The 17,967-nt window shown below is 42.8% G+C and overlaps 1 protein-coding gene across 1 annotated transcript; it reads right to left on the bottom strand.

Annotated features, from left to right (window-relative positions):
• Positions 1-3,470: 3,470 nt before the first annotated feature.
• On the bottom strand, positions 3,471-17,318 carry LOC119720771 (cholinesterase 1-like). The gene is made up of 10 exons (XM_038190609.1): positions 16,741-17,318; positions 16,440-16,599; positions 13,367-13,444; positions 12,879-12,997; positions 12,377-12,544; positions 10,239-10,473; positions 8,211-8,601; positions 7,297-7,478; positions 6,774-6,949; positions 3,471-5,776 (listed from the first exon to the last, which is right to left on the bottom strand). The coding sequence occupies exons 1-10, from the start codon at positions 17,098-17,100 to the stop codon at positions 5,762-5,764; spliced, it is 1,884 nt and encodes a 627-aa protein (XP_038046537.1). The 5' UTR covers positions 17,101-17,318; the 3' UTR covers positions 3,471-5,761.
• Between the last annotated feature and the right edge of the window lie 649 nt (positions 17,319-17,967).

Raw genomic sequence — 17,967 nt, 5'->3', positions numbered from 1 at the left:
GACCGGTGAATAATTGGCGTGTCTCCAGGCCCGGATTAAGTGTTTCGTAGGCCCTAGGCACCAGTGTTCCGAAGAATGGAGAAGGAAGGGGAAAGGAAGAGGGAATGAGAACAAAGTGGAGAGTGTAAATAATAAATACCACTGCTCAAAACTTCGCGAAGCTAACATTAGGTTCTGCAACCCATGGCAAAAGATTGTACATTCTGTCATGTCGGCACAAGCTGCCGCGCAAAGTCGCTTCATAAACGGGGGTTGACAGCTACAGCTGTAGCAAAACACAAGCACGTGCTCGCTCGCAGGCAGTTACGAATTGAGCTGATTCTTATTAGTGACGACTCTAAATAATGAGGGCATATTTCGATATAGAGTCAAGCTACAATTTTGATATTTGCGCCACAGAGCATCTGCAATCCAAAAAAATTCATGGGGCTCTTAAGCGTCCCCGGACCCCACGCCTTCAGTGCTTTGCACTCGCATATAAAAAAAAATGCCACTATATAGGATTGAAAGACACCCCCCCCCCCGCAGTCTGAAATCAGGGAACAGGCCTGGACAAGGTATGCGCAAAGGTACTGAGCATGACTGGTCATGCAGTTTGCGACAATGAAATAAAAACATCATAACTGGATCGAATTTTGTATTTTCGAGCAATTTCAAAAATTAATTTTGAACGATTACAGTAAAAGCTCTCAAAATAACAAATTAATCATTCTTACAATTGTCCTCCGATAGAAAAGAAAGAAAGAAAATAAAACAAAAAGTTATGTGGCGATGGCCAAGTCTTCAGGAGTCGGACTTATGACCCTAACTCAATGAGCCCCTTACCGACTTCCAATATAGAACTCTTCCGGGACTCGGTACCCGGCCCACCACACCTCCTTCCCTGTCCATCCATGTAACTCGAAAGTCAGGCACCATAAAGGGAGGAAACGAGGTGGCACCCTAAGCCTTGCTGCCGAGTCAGCAAAAGAACCCCGTACCTATACGCAGATGCCAACCTGGACTTCGCAGACAGTCCCAACTTGTGAGTCAGCTTACCGACCGACCGACCGAGCTAACTGCTGTTGGTAAATGACGACGGGAAATTAATACTCTTAAATGACAGAACCGCGGGCATCGAAAACCAAAAAAATGACACCAAGCGGGTTCGAACCCCTAACCCTGGGTCCGCTGTCAGACAGCTTAACAACTAGGCTGTTTCAGTAGGTGCTCTTTTCTTTGCGTTTAAAATATAATCCTTATTTCTGCAGTGGGAGAGTTACTTTGTGTTTCATAGTTGCATGAAAGATGCATCAGTATCGCGCTATACACATGAATGCTGTTACGTAACTCTTTTCTACAATCATTCATATGTACTGAGCAGTTGACTAGGCAGAGTCACTACGAGCAATTAACCTTACCAGGCTCGTCCTTATTCTGTCTCATCAATTGTTTCGCGTCGCGCGTCTTTCGGCCGGCACTGACATATCGCGCTGATTGAGCGAAACTCTAGCAAGTTTCCCCTACTTCATTATATTTATATCAAACTATTGACCCGTTTACAAACATTTACGAAGGAATTTTGTTTGTCTGATTTTAATTTGGCTCCCTTAGCTAGCTTGGGAAAATTCATCTTTTCTTGTACTTACGTTTAGTCTAAGGAATGATGCCATTATAATACAATGGAAATGTCACATTAACGTCAGCCGGTGGCATGATTGGAATCGTGACCACGTGAGTGCAATGACAGCCAGTGGCGTAAATCTGTGCCGGCGAGTGGGGAGGGGGGAATACGCCAATCGGCGGCGGTGGAACGTTTTTAAAACTATAAAGAGGCATTGGCCCATAAAGAGGCATTGGCTCAGAAAAAAGGGCAACGTCCGTCGATGTGAAAGAGGAGAAAATTGTGAAACTATTTTATTCGTTCACATTGCAAGGAATACATGTTACCCAGAGCAAAATTTACTAACAATACTGATATACACTTTTACAAATGTTGCATTACATTTTAAAAGCGTGAGGAGCACTATTATTTATTTACAGGCCAGTTTTCCACAATTGTTTTATTGCGAGAGAGGTCATTCGTGTTTTCGAGGGATAGTTTTCCGTCTCGAGAAGGTTCTCAATCTTGTTAATGCGCGAGGGGTATTTGTGTTTTTGAAGGGCACTTTTGCATTACAAAAGAGGAGATCATTTTTAAACGCGATCATAGTGCTTTCATGACTTTCACGTGCGTTTGAGGGCAGTTTTGTTTTCATCTCGAGGTCACATTTGTGACCTAATGTGGCAAAATGAGGAATGTCCCCTCAAACCTTGTTATGAATATTCAACGCCTGAAGTTGGATACGCTAGGAAAATCATGTAATAAGAACCGGAAAATGTCTCTGTCTAAAAAACACATAATACAAATCTATGGCTGTAGATTAGAGCACTGGAGCTGGAGCATTTCATGGGGGGGGGGGGGGGGGGGGGGGTGGGGCGTCATGTGGATCAATGATATTTTTTTTAGAAACTCAAAATCTCAGTGGGGGGCGACTGGGGGCGACAAGGTTTCATGGGGGGGGGGGTTGTCCCCACGCCCCCCATGGCTACGCCACTGCATGAAAAGGACAAGTAATTTTGTTTGAGGTCTTGATTGAAATTCTTCTCTTGAAATTCTTCTCTTACATATCTTGTCTTTGAAATTCTTCTCATACTGGACATGTATTGATTAGGGTTAAACATGTACCATTTATCGTTATGCATTTATTTAATCTCGTTTCCGAGTTTGGCCACATACCCATCATATAATGATAACCTTCTCGTGAAGGTCACTGACGTTACGGCTCGTCCGCCCATCTTTGGTACAAAGTTCAAACATTTAAGACTAATAATCAATCAAAAAACTCTTTTTTGTATAGAGTTTGAACGTTTCTCTTGGACTTAAAAAAAAAATTCACCATAACACTCACTTTTTATGATGCATGTTAAAACAAGGTACAAAAATAACTACCAAAAATACATGATTTAGCCCCCCCCCCAAAAAAAATGTCGGCTGATCCCGCTCCTCAAAACACACTTACACACATTCCATCTCTCTGGCACATTTGAAATAGTGAAAGATGTTGTCCCCACATTGGTTGTTGTGATGCTTGTAGTTCAGAAGATAAAATAAATTCCTTGCGGCCTTGTTAACTTCTCTGTGGAATTGCCCTTTTACATTTACCAGTGTACGCACGCCTCAGTGCACATCTGAATGAATATATTGTCGAACAACACTTTATCGAGACACAGCATTTACAACAAAAATAATACCAAGAAATTACAATATTGTGTTGGATTACAACTGAAATCAAACGAAGGCGCCTCGCTGGGTTGATATCAATTCAAGCTGATGTTCAGGTCACCCTTCATTTGTCTCTATCTTTTTCTTAGGGGAGGGATCGAGAGGGGAGGGTGAGTGGATATTTAATTGAACATGGCAAGGAGTTGTTAATTTTGTGATGATTTTTATTTTTCAAAATGTTAAAAACAAATACTTTGCTCTTTAAAATGCAGTAACCCATTTCATAAACATTTACAAAAGAAATATATTTTACAAGAAAAACATTATAATATTACAAATACAACTTTATTACACATTAAATGAGACTTATAAAACAAAAGGACATAAAACCAGAAAGAGTCAAAATAAAACAAATCCTCAATTGAAAGCACTTGAAACAATGAGCTTAAAATAATGGGTAAGATGAATATCAGTAAATCCCTAAACAACAGGACATTAAAAATAAAAAAATAATAACAATGTTGTTGAAAAAATGCTCTTATAATAATTTCATTTAAAGGTATAAACACATTACTAAATTAAAATGTTCTGGTGGATTACAACTGGAATTAGACAAAGACGCCTCGCTGGGTAAATTTACAGATGATATTTAAGTCATTCTTCATATATGAGGAACTGATACCATAAACATTTATGTAAGACGAACAAAAGAATAATTTTGTTTCACTGCAATCTCAAGTCTTTTGTATTCAATTTTTATGAAGTTAAGTGGAACATTAAGGGAGAATATACACCATTTGATTTTGTTATAATTGTCAGAAATTGATGGATTCAGGATGTTAGTATTTTATAGTAAATATTGTTGAACTGACTTGTTTCACGTTTTGGTTTCATAAATGCGGGAAAATCAAGCAAACTAATCATGTTCTAGTTCCACTTAACATGAAACGGAGTAGTTTATAGACGTCAAGGAATAGCAAGGTTAGGAAATTAGTCTAGCTGGCTTGTACCCGTTCACAGGTGTGTTATCGATTGCAAAGAAAAGGTGAAATAATCAAATATGATAAATTGGGAACAGTATTTGAGAAAAGTTTTTTTCCAATGCTGGTCGGACAACCAAATCGATACCTCCAACCCCCCCCTCCTTCGAGCATCGAGCCCCAAAAAATTACGCGGAGTAGCCACATGGAGAATTTTATCACCACACTGTTTCTAGGTCAATAACCCCTTCATGAATGGTCATGCACAAGATACATGTATAGGTCAGTCACATGGCCTTGTGTGGGCCAGGATTGTTAACAACCTGTCTGAGCTCTGGGCGGCACGAGGGGTTGACACAGAGAGATCGGCGGCACAAAAGGGGTTGGCCACTAAGATATCCAATTACTGCACAAAGGCATTAGAGGCCTCTTGGGGCTGCTGTCTTTTAACAGTCCTTACTCTGCAGTGGTTAGGGTAAGGCCAATGGGAGTCTACAGGCTTGTGGCGTATAGTAGGGGGTGAGGGTGACATGGAAGCTTGGCGTTATTGTCCGATTGAAAAAAATAAATATATTATGACCATATTTGGAAAATGCGGAGAATTTTATAACCGCCTGGCTTCTCCGAGGGTAAAACACAGCACAATAAGTGTCTATATTTGACAGGATGTAAACAATTTTTTCATGTTGTATATTTTTTAATGTTGTATATTCCCTTCAAGCCACAAACTGTTTATTTATAATTTTCTATTTAAAAAAAAAAACCGTTTCATTAAGAAATTATGATTTATTGTTAATATAGAACACCGTTAAAATAGCTGCAAACGGTGTCGAACTCTGGACACGATGTTCATTATAATATAAATGTATTACATGTACTTAAATTGGGAGGGAAAAGAGAGCCTTTTGATAAGTACAGCAACATAATTTGGAATAAGAAGTAGTATTGCTTAAGCTTATAAGAATTTATTTTCGTAACATTCAAAAATACTGCAATTGAGACTAACGCAATCCCCCGGCATGCTGACAGCTTTGAGAAGTCAGTGGCCCTATTAATGGAAGATTTCTATTGTTTAGTAATAGTGACCTTGACCTCACACCTGTTGCTCAACACCTTAATAAGCTTTTTAAGACTTCCAAACACAACCGACAAGCCAAATATCTAGTGCCTATAAAGTTTTTCTCAAGTCATCGCACTGAGAAAATTTCTATTGTTTTAGCAATAGGGACCTTTGACCTCTTGGCTCCAAAAGCAATAGGCTTCTTAAGACTATCAAGAACAACCCACCAACTAAATTTCAAGTTCGTAAGTAAAGTATTTCTCAAGCTATCGTGCTGACAAGAGTTAATCAAAACATAAAACACACACGCACAGATACAGACGGACAAGCACAGAGAAGGAATACGCTATCGATATCACAATATCCCCCTCCGGCTTACAGCCAGGGGGATGGCAAGGTCCTCAGCGAACTCGTTTCTCCAATCGGCAAGATACGTGTACGTCCAGGCGTTAAGTGTTTGTCTCCGTTCACGTTCAGCTACATCCATAACGGCTTTGTATAGGCAAAGGAAACAAATCATGAAAAATATCATTTGGGGTAAAAAATGATACACTGTACAAATTGAAATCCAACTCGAACAAGACTAGTTTGTAAAAACCATAGGTAATAACGAACATATAGGTGAGATGTGTACCCGATAATTCATTAGCCAACAACTCACCAAAGAGCGTGTTGTCAGGCCCTTATTCATTGTAGGGGAAAAGGTTGGTTTCGACTTTCGATGGGGTACGAGTTTATTTTGGTTGTTGAAAATGAACCTTTCCGTTCAAATAATTACAAAAATAACTTGAATTGTTAATTGCCAATTGAAAATACAACTGCCTTTTCTGGGTTCTGAGCCTGTGCCGAGTTGAGCCTTTGCCAAGGGATTTTGGATGACAAACAAGAAGAAAAAATGTCCTGTCGTTTTCCCTCAATGTGTACAAGTTGTGTATGTAACATAAAAATAACAAACATCACTAACGCCCGAATGTGGTTTCTTACATGTCCGCAAAAGGCTAACACTCTTTGACTAGAATCACAACTAGCATGAACAGCAGGACTTTGGGGTTTGCAAAAGCTTCATATAGGCCTACTCACCAGGTTCAAAGTGCATTTTATGTCAAACTTTGCAATTTTTTTTTTTGGAGAAAAGACATGTACAATGTCTTTGCGATTTTGGGCTTTTGGAAACGTTGCGGAAAAGCCAACAAGAATAGCCTAAAAAATCAAAACAAAATACAATGACTTTTATGCAAATGTGCGAAAAAAGCCTAAAAAAGGGAAACAATCTTAATAAAAAAAAAAGGGAAAAAAGAAAAAAATCGGTACAAAAAGCAAAGCTTTTCCGCAACGATTGCAGAAAAGCAAAAAAAAAAATCAGAGCAAAAACAAAGGCTTTCTGCTGTTGGCAGAAAAGTAAAAAAAAATCAGGACAAAACCAATCTTTTTGGTAAAAGCAGAAAAGCCACAAACCCATACTTTAACTAATCAAATTGTAATAACTTACCACTTGGTCGGAAGTGCTTTGCTGTGAACGGACAGCCTTACGTTTTTTCGACAGGATTAAAGCGACGAGACCAATCACAACTACGACGAACAGGACGCCCGCTAGGACAAAAGCAGCAATGTTTACTCCCGAGCCGACGTTTGGTCTCGAACCGACGGTAGTCCTTGCTTCTGGAACTAATGAAAAACATTAGGACATATTCTTCAAAAAAGATGCCCAGGAAATAATTGCCAACTACAATTGTCAATCATTGTATATCGCAATGTATCTGGCTTGTCTGCGCAGTTGTTTATTGATTAAGTTGACTTATGGAGAAGACCGGCTGTGAATTTTGCTCTTGACATAGCAGATTAACTGAAAAAAATCAATTAAAAATAAAATAATGACGTCATCGTGACGTCACCTCAATTTCTATTCATAAAACATCCCTGCCCGAAGTGTCAATCTAATAGGCTGAACCAGAGACATGAGCCCAAGTTCATGTAACTCCATTTTTCTGTATCACTAAATTCCTTCACCTTACCGAGCATATTGTTGAGCTCAATGACATAGGAGTTCCAAAAGTAAGACTGCTGACTCTTGAGCGCCCTGGAGGTATTCATATTCAAGCTGAGTTCCTTGTACTCTAACTCCGGGACGGTAAACCGAGGCCAGAAGGTGCGCTGGGAGTCGGGAAGGGAGCCTTGCGTCTGCACGCCAGGGTTTCTGTTGTAAGTAGAGGAGAATTTGTTGAAATCTTGCATTTCAGTCTCAACATGTGTTTGGCTATGCATAATTATGTGCTCTGTGGGTTCGAAGATCGAGGGGTAGCAATTAAAAGTTTTCAGTGAAATGAGAGGATAGGAAGACAATACCATACCTAATACCATAGAACAAATAATACTTATTTCATGATCTGTAATATTCTAGAATAACTATTATTTGCTTATCAATTTGGGCGTTTCACAGTGCAGTGTGCCAAAAAAAGTTTGCCAACTAGAGTTCATTTTTCCCAGTGCATTGTGGGAGATGGTCGACAAATTCGCAGTGCGGGACATAGTGAAATTGTATGCTTTTCCGGTCAGTATTTTAGCAAGCGTATGATTCGAGTGCAAGTTTGCCCTTTTCTTCTCTTATTAATATGGTGTTTTTGGTAAGGCCGCAAAACGCTTTGTCCCAATCTATGACAAATTAACTCAATTTGTCTACTGACACTCATTCAAATGGACCGTGTTTTGTCGACCGTAAACTAGATAAAATTGACTCTCCATGGCAACTTCTTGGTGGCGCACTGTATGGTGAATCGCCGGAATTGTATCGGTGTTCTTGATCACGAAATTGGTTGTATAAAGTGGGTTGTTTATCAACAAAAGTGCGTAATTCATGTAATTTTAACCCACATTGGGAGTAATATCCTTTGTCTGATTAGGCCTGGTGGATGGCGGAGTTAATACCTACCCTGTTTTGGCAAAGGTGGTCCAGAACTCCATAAACTCGACGGCCAGTCCTCTTTCTTCATCCTTGAACGCGGCATAGAGCGGCGCCATATTAGAGATGAAGGGAAGGCCGAACACAAACGAGATATCTTCTCCATGACCGCAACCAAGCCAACCTGGTCCTCCTTGAAGGTTGTAGATGGACACAGAAGGCACGTGCGTCATCTCATACATGAAGACACTGTCGTTGCCATGGAAATGAAAGCGCGCCACCCTGTCCGCCCCACTAGCAAAATAGAAATCCGTCGCAAACGCCACGTACGAGTGATAGTAGTCATGGTCGCTAAAGTCTGCCTTGGACCAGTCAATGTACTGCATTCTGATAGCGTCATCAACTGGTTTCATTTTACCATCTGACACAAAAATCAGAAAACATGGAAGAAAGATGCTTAAAAGAACCAATATTATTTTGCAATAATCGGAGAAAAGCAACATTCAAATTTCCACATTTTTTAATTTTTACATTGAAATTCATAGCTTCTGAACATCCTTTTTTGAGTTTGTGCAAATTATACTCACGTACCCTTTTTGATCTTACTTTCATATAGGAGCGTTTATTTCTTGTAAACATATATATATGACCGTGCACTTTTTTTTCAAGGCGGGAGAACGATATACTCCAATCTATATCAAAAATGCCTCTAAACCTGTTTTTCAGGGAGAGGGAAACCTAGTGTGGACATGTACAAGTACAAGTCCACAAAGCGTTCATGCTTTCTGCATCCTGTGGACCTCTTTTATTGACAAGTCCACAAATATATATAAGGTTAGAGCAACCCATACATGTGTGTACATGTGGGATTCAGCTAACGAAGCACGGCTGCACTCTCACGTTGTGGCGCTGAGTTTGTTTCTACATTCAATAGCGGACGCTGAACAATAGAATACTATAAGGTTCACAACTGCCGAAGGTCCACAATTGACGATCGTGTACAATGAAACATAAAGGAGGTCTTCTTAAAACATTATTATAAGCAAATTTGTTTGTACTAACGTTTTCAGAGGATATCCTAAAGAGGGACAATAGGGGGTCCCCCATTGCAGGTAAACACACCCTTGTGTGGTTGTACAAGCATGACTTTCAGGTCGTGGTCCTCTCAACAAATTAAAGAGATGTCCCCATAAATCAGTTTTCAGATACGCTGTGTGGACTTGCCCACGTCCACACAAGGTTTCCTCCTCTCTGGAAAACAGATTCAGAGGCATTCTTTGAAATAGGTTTATCAATTGCAAAATGAAGAGGAACACCCTATGAAATGATAATAAGTAAGAAATTGGGTTGAAAGAGTATTTACAGTGTAAGTACAATTTGTTCTCCGGTTTTCTCAACCGCACAAAGAAAACCCAAAGGAATGTCCACAGTAGGTATGTAGGGTAAAGAATAAATGTGTGTGCGCGACGAGTTTTACAATTGCGGTACAAGCAGTACATTCACTGTGTGGACTTCCGAACAAAAGAGGGGCCACATAAACCAGGTAGCAACGACGTTGTGTGGACTTGCCCACGTCCACACAGTGTTGCCCCCTCTCTGGAAACCAGGTTTAGAGACATTTTTGCATGTTATGACCAAGGCATGCCATTTGGCCATGCAATTAGTAATTTTTTGGTCAATTTTCCGGGGACAGACAGACAGAGCGACCAACCTACCGACCACCAAGTGACGTGTAGAAGCTCCTGCCAGAGCTTAAAACTGGAGCAACCTTTCGATCTAGAAACATCTAGAAATAGGTCAATAGTATTCTTTATTTCCAATAACCAGTCAAGTGATCGTTGGATACCTTCGACTCTTGATTTCTTCGATGTGTTCAGCAACCATAAGGAATAACTGCACGGGCTGTTCAGTACTAGCGCGATCTTCAATCCAAGTTAGCTTTCTGATAATAATGCGAAAGACTACCCTTAGGAAATACAAGTGACCATAATTATGTGCCTTTAAAAGCGAAGTACTGGTGTATTTCTTTTCAAGATTTAAACAAGTATATTCTCTTACCCAGAAAGAATTCACTGTCGATAAGTTCATCAAAATCCTGTCTGCTCAGGGCCGGAGGTTCCTCGGAGTTAACGTAGTCGGAGAAGCGAGGTTGGCCCACTAAAAAAAGCGTGCCTTCATCTTTATTTGTGCCTAGGAGAAGGTCAACATGATTGTACCGACCAGTTGCGTACAGAGCTTCTGGTGTGTCTATCAGGAAGCGCCCATCCACCACTACCGCGGAAAAGACGTTGTTCTAAAATGATAGAAGATAACACTTGTTAACGAAAAAGAAAGAGGAAACGGGTTGGAGGGGACGAACGGGACGAATAACTACCAATGTGATCATAGAGTAATAATAAGGATGAGTGATTCCTACTATTGGCAATTGACCGTTTTTCGACATATTTCTAGGCAGATCCCTTGGCATGAAATGAATAAGGAAATAACAGTTTTAGTACAGTTCGAGGAAAACTGCTGAATGACCTTCCAGAGTTGTAACTAATCATTGGTTTTTGTGACTCGAGTCGAATCGAGTCGAATATTAAGCTTTTCATGGATGCACCATAGCATCCAACTCCAGTCCTAGGACGTTGAGGGTCATGTACTGCTTCTGGGTCGTTTATGAAGCGGTGTAGCCTGGATGGTTCTGCTGAGGTCCACCGGACTCTCAAGCTGTTCCTTACCCAGGCGGCCTTAAAGACGTCTGCTGGTTTCGTGAGCAGCTCGTGGGTATGCGTTGCAAACGGGCGCCGGGATTTGAGGCGCGCACGTCGTTGTCTTTCCGTCGCAACCTTGTAGAGGAGGTGGGATTCAGTTGCCTGGGCCTTTTGGGAGAGGGCGCCAACATAGCCGCTTCTCGCCTGACGCTGGCTGGGGCGATACCTGCTAGGATAGGCAGTTGGTTCACGGAAGTGGCACGGAGACATTCTGAGATGGTCCGCAGGGCGCTATCGAGGACTGCATCTAGCTTCTTGACGTTGGGGCTTCGGCACCAGACCGGAGCGCAATATTCAGCGGCGGAGAACACCCATGGTCTGAGTGGAGAAACGCAGCGTCCTCGTGGCAGCTCCACAGGTGGTACCAGCGATTCGACGTATCAAGGCGACTTGGGCAGTTGTTTTTGCCTTTTGACATTTTCCAGGTGTTGTTTGAAAGTCAACGTTTTGTCCAGTTTCACATCGAGGTACGTGAGAACGGACTGGGACACTGCAGCCGGACTTGGTGTACCATGGCATTCATCTCACGCGATGCTTCTTTATTGTTAACGTAAAACATCGATGATATAGTCTTACCCAGACTGAGCTTAAGGCGCCAGTTCGTCAGGTACGATGACAGGATCTTCATGTTTTTGGTGATCGATGCCCTCTTCTGCTGCTTCCAAATATGGCTTGTTGAGTAGGATCGCCAGGTCGTCCGCGAAACCATACTTTCTTGACTGGGTTGCCGGCAGGTCATGGATGTAGATGTTAAACAACATCGGAGCAAGCACATAGCCTTGTGGAACGCCGCTCTTATACCCTGCTTCGCCGCTGCTGGCATGAAGCCGAAAGCTGCGGTTGCTCAGCACCATTATGAAACTCGCCATGTGCTTATCTGCCATGGTCTCCAGGAACTTCTTATGGGATTGAGTCCGCGAAGCCAAGCAGTATCGTAAGCAGCAGATCTAGGAAGATGGCGCCAGGCTTCTCCCCAACTTGGAAGCTGTCGGCAGCCTACTTTTTTTTTGGGCAAATGGAGGTATATTACCGGCGTGCAGGAGACGTTCCAGGATCTTGTAAGGGACACAGAGCAGCGATATAGGCATATATCTCTTCGGGTAGACAATGGGCTTATTTGGCTTGGAAGGATAAGGGCGACAAAGATGCCTTGGGAGTCTGTGACAGATTGTATGTTTGTATGTCAAGCGGCCGCTGTACCGTACCATATGTATTATTATTATCCTTCGCTCGAGTGGAGTCGAGTCGAGTCACCGAGAAGTGTGACTCGAGTCGGATCGAGTCGAGTCATTGACTCGAGTCATTACAAATCTGTGACAATGCAGGGAAAATCCGCGGTATCAACATGAAGGCAAGGCGGGATGCTACCTGGGAGACGAGGAACATGGCGCCCCTCCAACCCGTTTCCCAATATAATTAAGATTTCATAAAGATATTTACAACGTCTATTGCTCTGTAAAGATCCGTTGCGTTCTTGTCTCTCAGGCAGTTTACCAGGGCGGTGCTCTCGGATACTCCACAGCCTAGCTTCTTCCCGATCTCAAAAGCCTGCTTTCGTAGCCTCTCCATGTCCTCGGAAAACCCCCAAGGTGAAAAAGCCGCACCACTCTGAAATTGAAGTGAAAAACGAAAATGGTATCGATGCTTAGTATTTCAGCAGAGCAGACACAATACTGTATTATCTATTATACGGGGTTTATGACAACAGGATTTCGACTCTGGGCTTCAGGGTTATTTTCTCAGGTGACCCTTTTGCAAAATTTCCTGAAGAGGACAAGCTGTAAACAGTAGTCCACGGTTCTATGTATAGTAGTCATTCCTTTCCAACTGACGTTTTGTTACTTAGCAAACGGTTCGTCAAGCATCCTGGTATTATTCCTATGGAATTTTAACGCACAGCGTTTCTGCAATCCTGCAGTGTGGCATCTGCCGTCAATCTCACCTGCATTATTGCACGGTCAAACAGACCCTCAGAAAGCTGAGACAGTATGTGAAAATTGACGCTGGCCGATCCCGCACTCTGACCGAAGATAGTAACGCGGTTTCTATCGCCGCCGAAAGCTGTTGACGAAAAGAAGAGGTTCCCCCGGAAAAAAAAAATGTGAATGTTATCGATTGTGTCTTTCTTTCTACGAGTATCTGACACCATCATGGCCGTGAAAATTGCGTATCGTTGGATTCCGTTTCCTTTACAACATGGTGTTTATTGAGATACGTCCTCTACGTGGTAAATGGTGCAACTGGATTATTTAAAATCATATAGCAACAGTGACAAGGACACAATTTTTTTTAAATTACAGTCAACATACGGTTGTTGACAATTATGGTAAAATGGTACAATGGTTTCATTAAATGGTTTCAAAAATAAAAACAGGCTTTGAACTTTATTCTGATTTATCTTAGATCGTGGGGGTTTGTCACGTGACTCACCTGCAATATTCTTCTTAATCCACTCCAACGCTAAGACTTGATCCAAGAGTCCAACCTTGCCCGGCAAAGCTTCATCACCTAAATAGGACAGATCATAGTCAGGGGTGTCAGTGATATTTTGGCTCAGATTCTTACAAAAGCATGAAATTTGGCCCTATGGCCATGCCATACTACTTCGATTTTTGACGGGCGCCAAGACGGACACCCCACGCGGCCACCATATTGGCAAAATCCAATATGGCCGCCAACCGGGTCAGAGGTCAATCAAACTAAACGAGCTACAATCATAAATAATACCACCTTCCTGTGCTTTCGGGGTCGAGCAATCTGAATCTGATGTTATTTTAGTGATTTGAGGCAAGACAGACGCCCCAAGTGACCGCCATATTGGCAAAATCCAAACTTGCCGCCATATATCACAGTATGAAAAATTAACGAAGTAATACCACCTTGAAGGAGGTTTTGTGGTCACAAAATATGAATCTGATGTTATTCTAATGATTCGACACAAGACAGATGCCCTACGGTGCCGCCATATTGGAAAACAAAACAATATGGCCGCCACCCGGATGGAGGTCCTTGCAGATAAAACAATAAAACCAAAGGGGTTATCGGGGTCGATATATCCGCTTCCGATGTTATTTTAATGTTTTGAAGGTCAAGTTTACCACTCGAGGTCATTTTGGGATTTCTGGTGCGTCATTCCACCTCAAAAACGTTCTCTTTACTCGCTGTACAGGTCGCAAAGTTTATCTGTACACATACAATAGATTCAATCTTTGTGGTGGAGCTGACGACGCAGGACACTGAATTCCTTAACCCAGGCCAGACCAGCTTGGATCAGTCATAGTATGATATCAACAAACTGCTCCAATATAAAAATCATGTCAATACCACCGTTTTTTAGGAGGAGACACGTTTGTTCCTGTATGATGGGCGTGCCGCGTGCCGCACATTGAAGACAAGATTCATTAATATGATCGGGAAGCACCTGCCTCACTCTGGGAGGGCCACTGTCCTTTCTGGGGCTGAGGTCCTAACATTCGCTCACAGTCTGAACTCAATGAGCATCACATCAGAAACACGAGGTGCGCCCATCAAGTCTCTCTCACGTCACTTTACCTGGTCAAGCAGACCGCCTACTCAGAGCATTGTAAGAATGTAATGGGCACACCGGAGTCATTCGATATGTGAGCCACTGTGCCCGAATTATTGAGAGTCACTGTGATCTGGGACGAAGTTCGACAATTGTCATTGCCTCAATGCACCCAGAGGCCGCACAGCTGCTGCCAAACAAGCGACGGTTGTGGTGATACATGTATATGGCAGCAATTATCCAAATGGGTGCGCGCCCAACAACAGCAGGAAAAAAGGACATTCAGTGAATTCGTGTCGCTAACATTAACCGTTTCTGGAGGCATACATGTGCTCAATTGTTTTGGATAATTATCATGAGGAAAATAACCTCCAAACTAGCACGTAGTAACAATCGTGGAATGGCCCCACGGACAATGAGTCAACGAGGGAAGCGCTCCAATCCTTATCAAAGCATGCATGGAACGGCAGTTTCTAATTAAAAATTAATGAGAACATACAAAAAGGAGCTATTCTCATTCAGCAGCACAGATCTCAAAGTATCGAGTGCCTGCTCTAATTGGACACCGTGCTTTCCAACGAGCATTGTGACATCACAACACTTCAGCCGTGCAACCATTCCTGGGCGGACACCAGGATCTTCCTGCATCTGGCACATGCAGTAGAGCAGGGTCATTCAATGGCATATACTCGCACGTTGGACAGCGATGTCATGGGTTTGCCAATCCGGTTTTAGCTGCGGACATTAGCTCAATCGTCGTTTCTCTCTGTAAGTTGGTTAGTAACAAACATTTCATGGGTGTAATAAATATTGTAGCCCTTAACGCCGGCTGATAGCGGTAACCACCGTTCAATGGAAGGCGACAATTAGTCCGGGGGACCAAAATAACCGCATGCCGTTGCATATATAGCAGGTATGCCGCTGCATATATAGCAGGTAGCAGCCAAATGCCTGCACGTACACATTAGTAATCCTATTGGATTTCTGGGTTGAATTCGGTAGTGATAAGTAGAGATACTAGTCCATAGCATCTACTCCGATCTTGGTCAGACAAAGTCATTGGTACCACCCCTATTCCACAGCCCAACAGGGTGCGACACTACTGGTTTCTCCATACGCATGCAGAGCAAGGGGTGTGGTGCAGCGGCAGGTGTCAAAGGGGCCAGACATCGCTCCTTCACTACTGGAAGCAGCTTGCTTGAAACATCCCAGCTACATGTAAAGCAGCCGCTACTACAGGCCACCTCGGTCCAGCATGCAGGAAATTCATGGCTTCAGTGGTATGTGCCATTCCCCTGCACTGCGGCTGCCTCGTTCAAGGGAAGGTGCAAATGCAATTGCGCTGGGTCCTATATGCAAGGTATGTGGAGGCGTGTGCATTCGAGCTCCGAGGGCAAACAATTTACGCAGTGGAACCACATGGAGAATTTTATCACCACATGTGTTTCTAGGTCAATAACCACCGCATGCCTGGACATGCATAAGATATAGGTTATTCACAGGTCCAGGATTGTTTACAACCTGTTTGAGCCGGCGTTAATACAAAGATCTCTAATTACTGCACGAAGGCATAATTAGGGGCACTCTTGGCTGCTGTCTTTCAACACTCCTTACTCTGCAGTGGCTAGGGTCTGGCCAATGGGAGTCTACAGGCTTGTAGTGTATAGTACGGGTGAGGATTACATGGAAGCTTGGCCTTATTGGCCCATTGAAAAAAAAGACCATATTTGGAACATGTGGAGAATATTATCACCGCCTCGCTTCTCGAAGGGAATAACGGTGGTGATGACCAGTACCTGCTCATTTCTGGCATCATAGAGGGCGAGCCAGAACATGTAGGTGGTAATATTAATCACTAGTACATGTGCAAGTTGTTAAATAGATACAAAAATAAATTACGACATGTTTTCCCCTCATTCCCTCTCTCTCGCTCTTGGTTGATTTGCAGTTGAGGTATCTTTGGAGAATGCAATTTACCTGTTGTAAGAAACCCGAATACATTCAGGCGATAATTGATTGAGACAACGATGACGTCACCCGATGCAACCAATGACTGCCCTTGATACAACAGTTCACGACTGGATCCAAAACTGAAACCACCACCGTGTATCCAGACCATGACGGCAGCGCCCTCTGACTGCAAAAAAATAGACAGGTTTCATTAGATGTACCAAAGCCTATGTTGAAAAGCAACAGAATTAAAGGTTGGTTAGAATTCTTGTACAGATGAATACTTTGCTGTAAGGTTTGATTGAAGGTCTATATCTTTCATACTCACCAACGCGGGGCTGGGTACATAGATATTCAGATGTAGGCATTCTTCGTTAACGGGTGCATTTCTCACAGCTGATGGGTCCTGCATACAGGCATCTCTGAAGTACGTAGCGTCGTATGTACCGACCCACGGCTCTTTTGCCACCGGGGGCCTGAATCGCAGCGGCCCCACGGGCGGCTCAGCGAATGGTATCCCCTTGAAGACATCAATGGTTTTGTTTACACGGATGAATTGGGACTCCTCAAAAGTCTCGGTGGTGCCGACCAGAACACCTTGTTCCACAACAACTGTGGGTTGATCTAGGGCCTTCGTTTGGGCCAAAAACACAGCAAGTGCTACGAGCGCAATGTACCGATTACCCATGTCCACGAGTGCATGGGCAGCCTATTACTCTTACACAGTTTAGGCAAATACGATAAATATTCTGCTTGACTGAGCTTGTGCGCTTGTGGAGGTCATGCTTCCTTTCAGGTGCCAGGCACCAGGACCACACGATACAAAGAATTTATAGTAATTCAAAAAAACCCAGACAGAAAAGAGTCAGCATCTTTAATCGAGGGCATAGGCATATGGCGGACAGTGTTCAATGCAGTATGTTCATTGTTCAATGCAGTATCGAATAAGCCTCTGTACTAATGACGTCACACTTTGTTTACATGTGCACTTTCCTATGGAGCCAGTGGGGTCCACAGTCCACTGAGCACCATAGCAAAGAACACACGTAAACAAATTGTGACGTCATTAGTACAGAGGCTTATACTGATTCCAACCAGGCCCTCATTGTAATAAGCGCACTAGCTCTCGCCAGGTCATCGATGTTCAGGGCAGTGTATATTCTGTAAATGCTTGCCACAGTCCTGTGACATGTCATCCGAGCCCCGGCAACTCCGCCTGTATTGTACACCCCAGTTTGAAGGAAACACGGATATCAGCCTAAATAACCTCTTGAAAGGTTTGTCTGAAATGACGACTCGCATTGACCACAAGAAGCCCAACTGCTCCTAAATTGCAAAAGCATCTGACTAGGTTTGTCTGAAACAACTCTTAAAGTAACTGATATTTATTCTCTCCAGCTTGGAACCTTCATGCACCGACTAAATCACAACAAATTACCTAAATCCATCTATTCTATGTTCACAAAAAATGAAGAGGTGCACCACCATTTCACCAGACAGTGAAACAAATATCATCAGTCCTTTGCTCGTACCACTACCACTCTCGCCCAAAATA

The sequence above is a fragment of the Patiria miniata genome, unplaced genomic scaffold (assembly GCF_015706575.1).
Source record: "Patiria miniata isolate m_02_andy unplaced genomic scaffold, ASM1570657v1 HiC_scaffold_9, whole genome shotgun sequence".
Classification (NCBI taxonomy): domain Eukaryota; kingdom Metazoa; phylum Echinodermata; class Asteroidea; order Valvatida; family Asterinidae; genus Patiria; species Patiria miniata.
The sequence above is the reverse complement of the archived record's forward strand: the minus strand, read 5'-3'. Positions and strand labels throughout refer to the sequence as shown.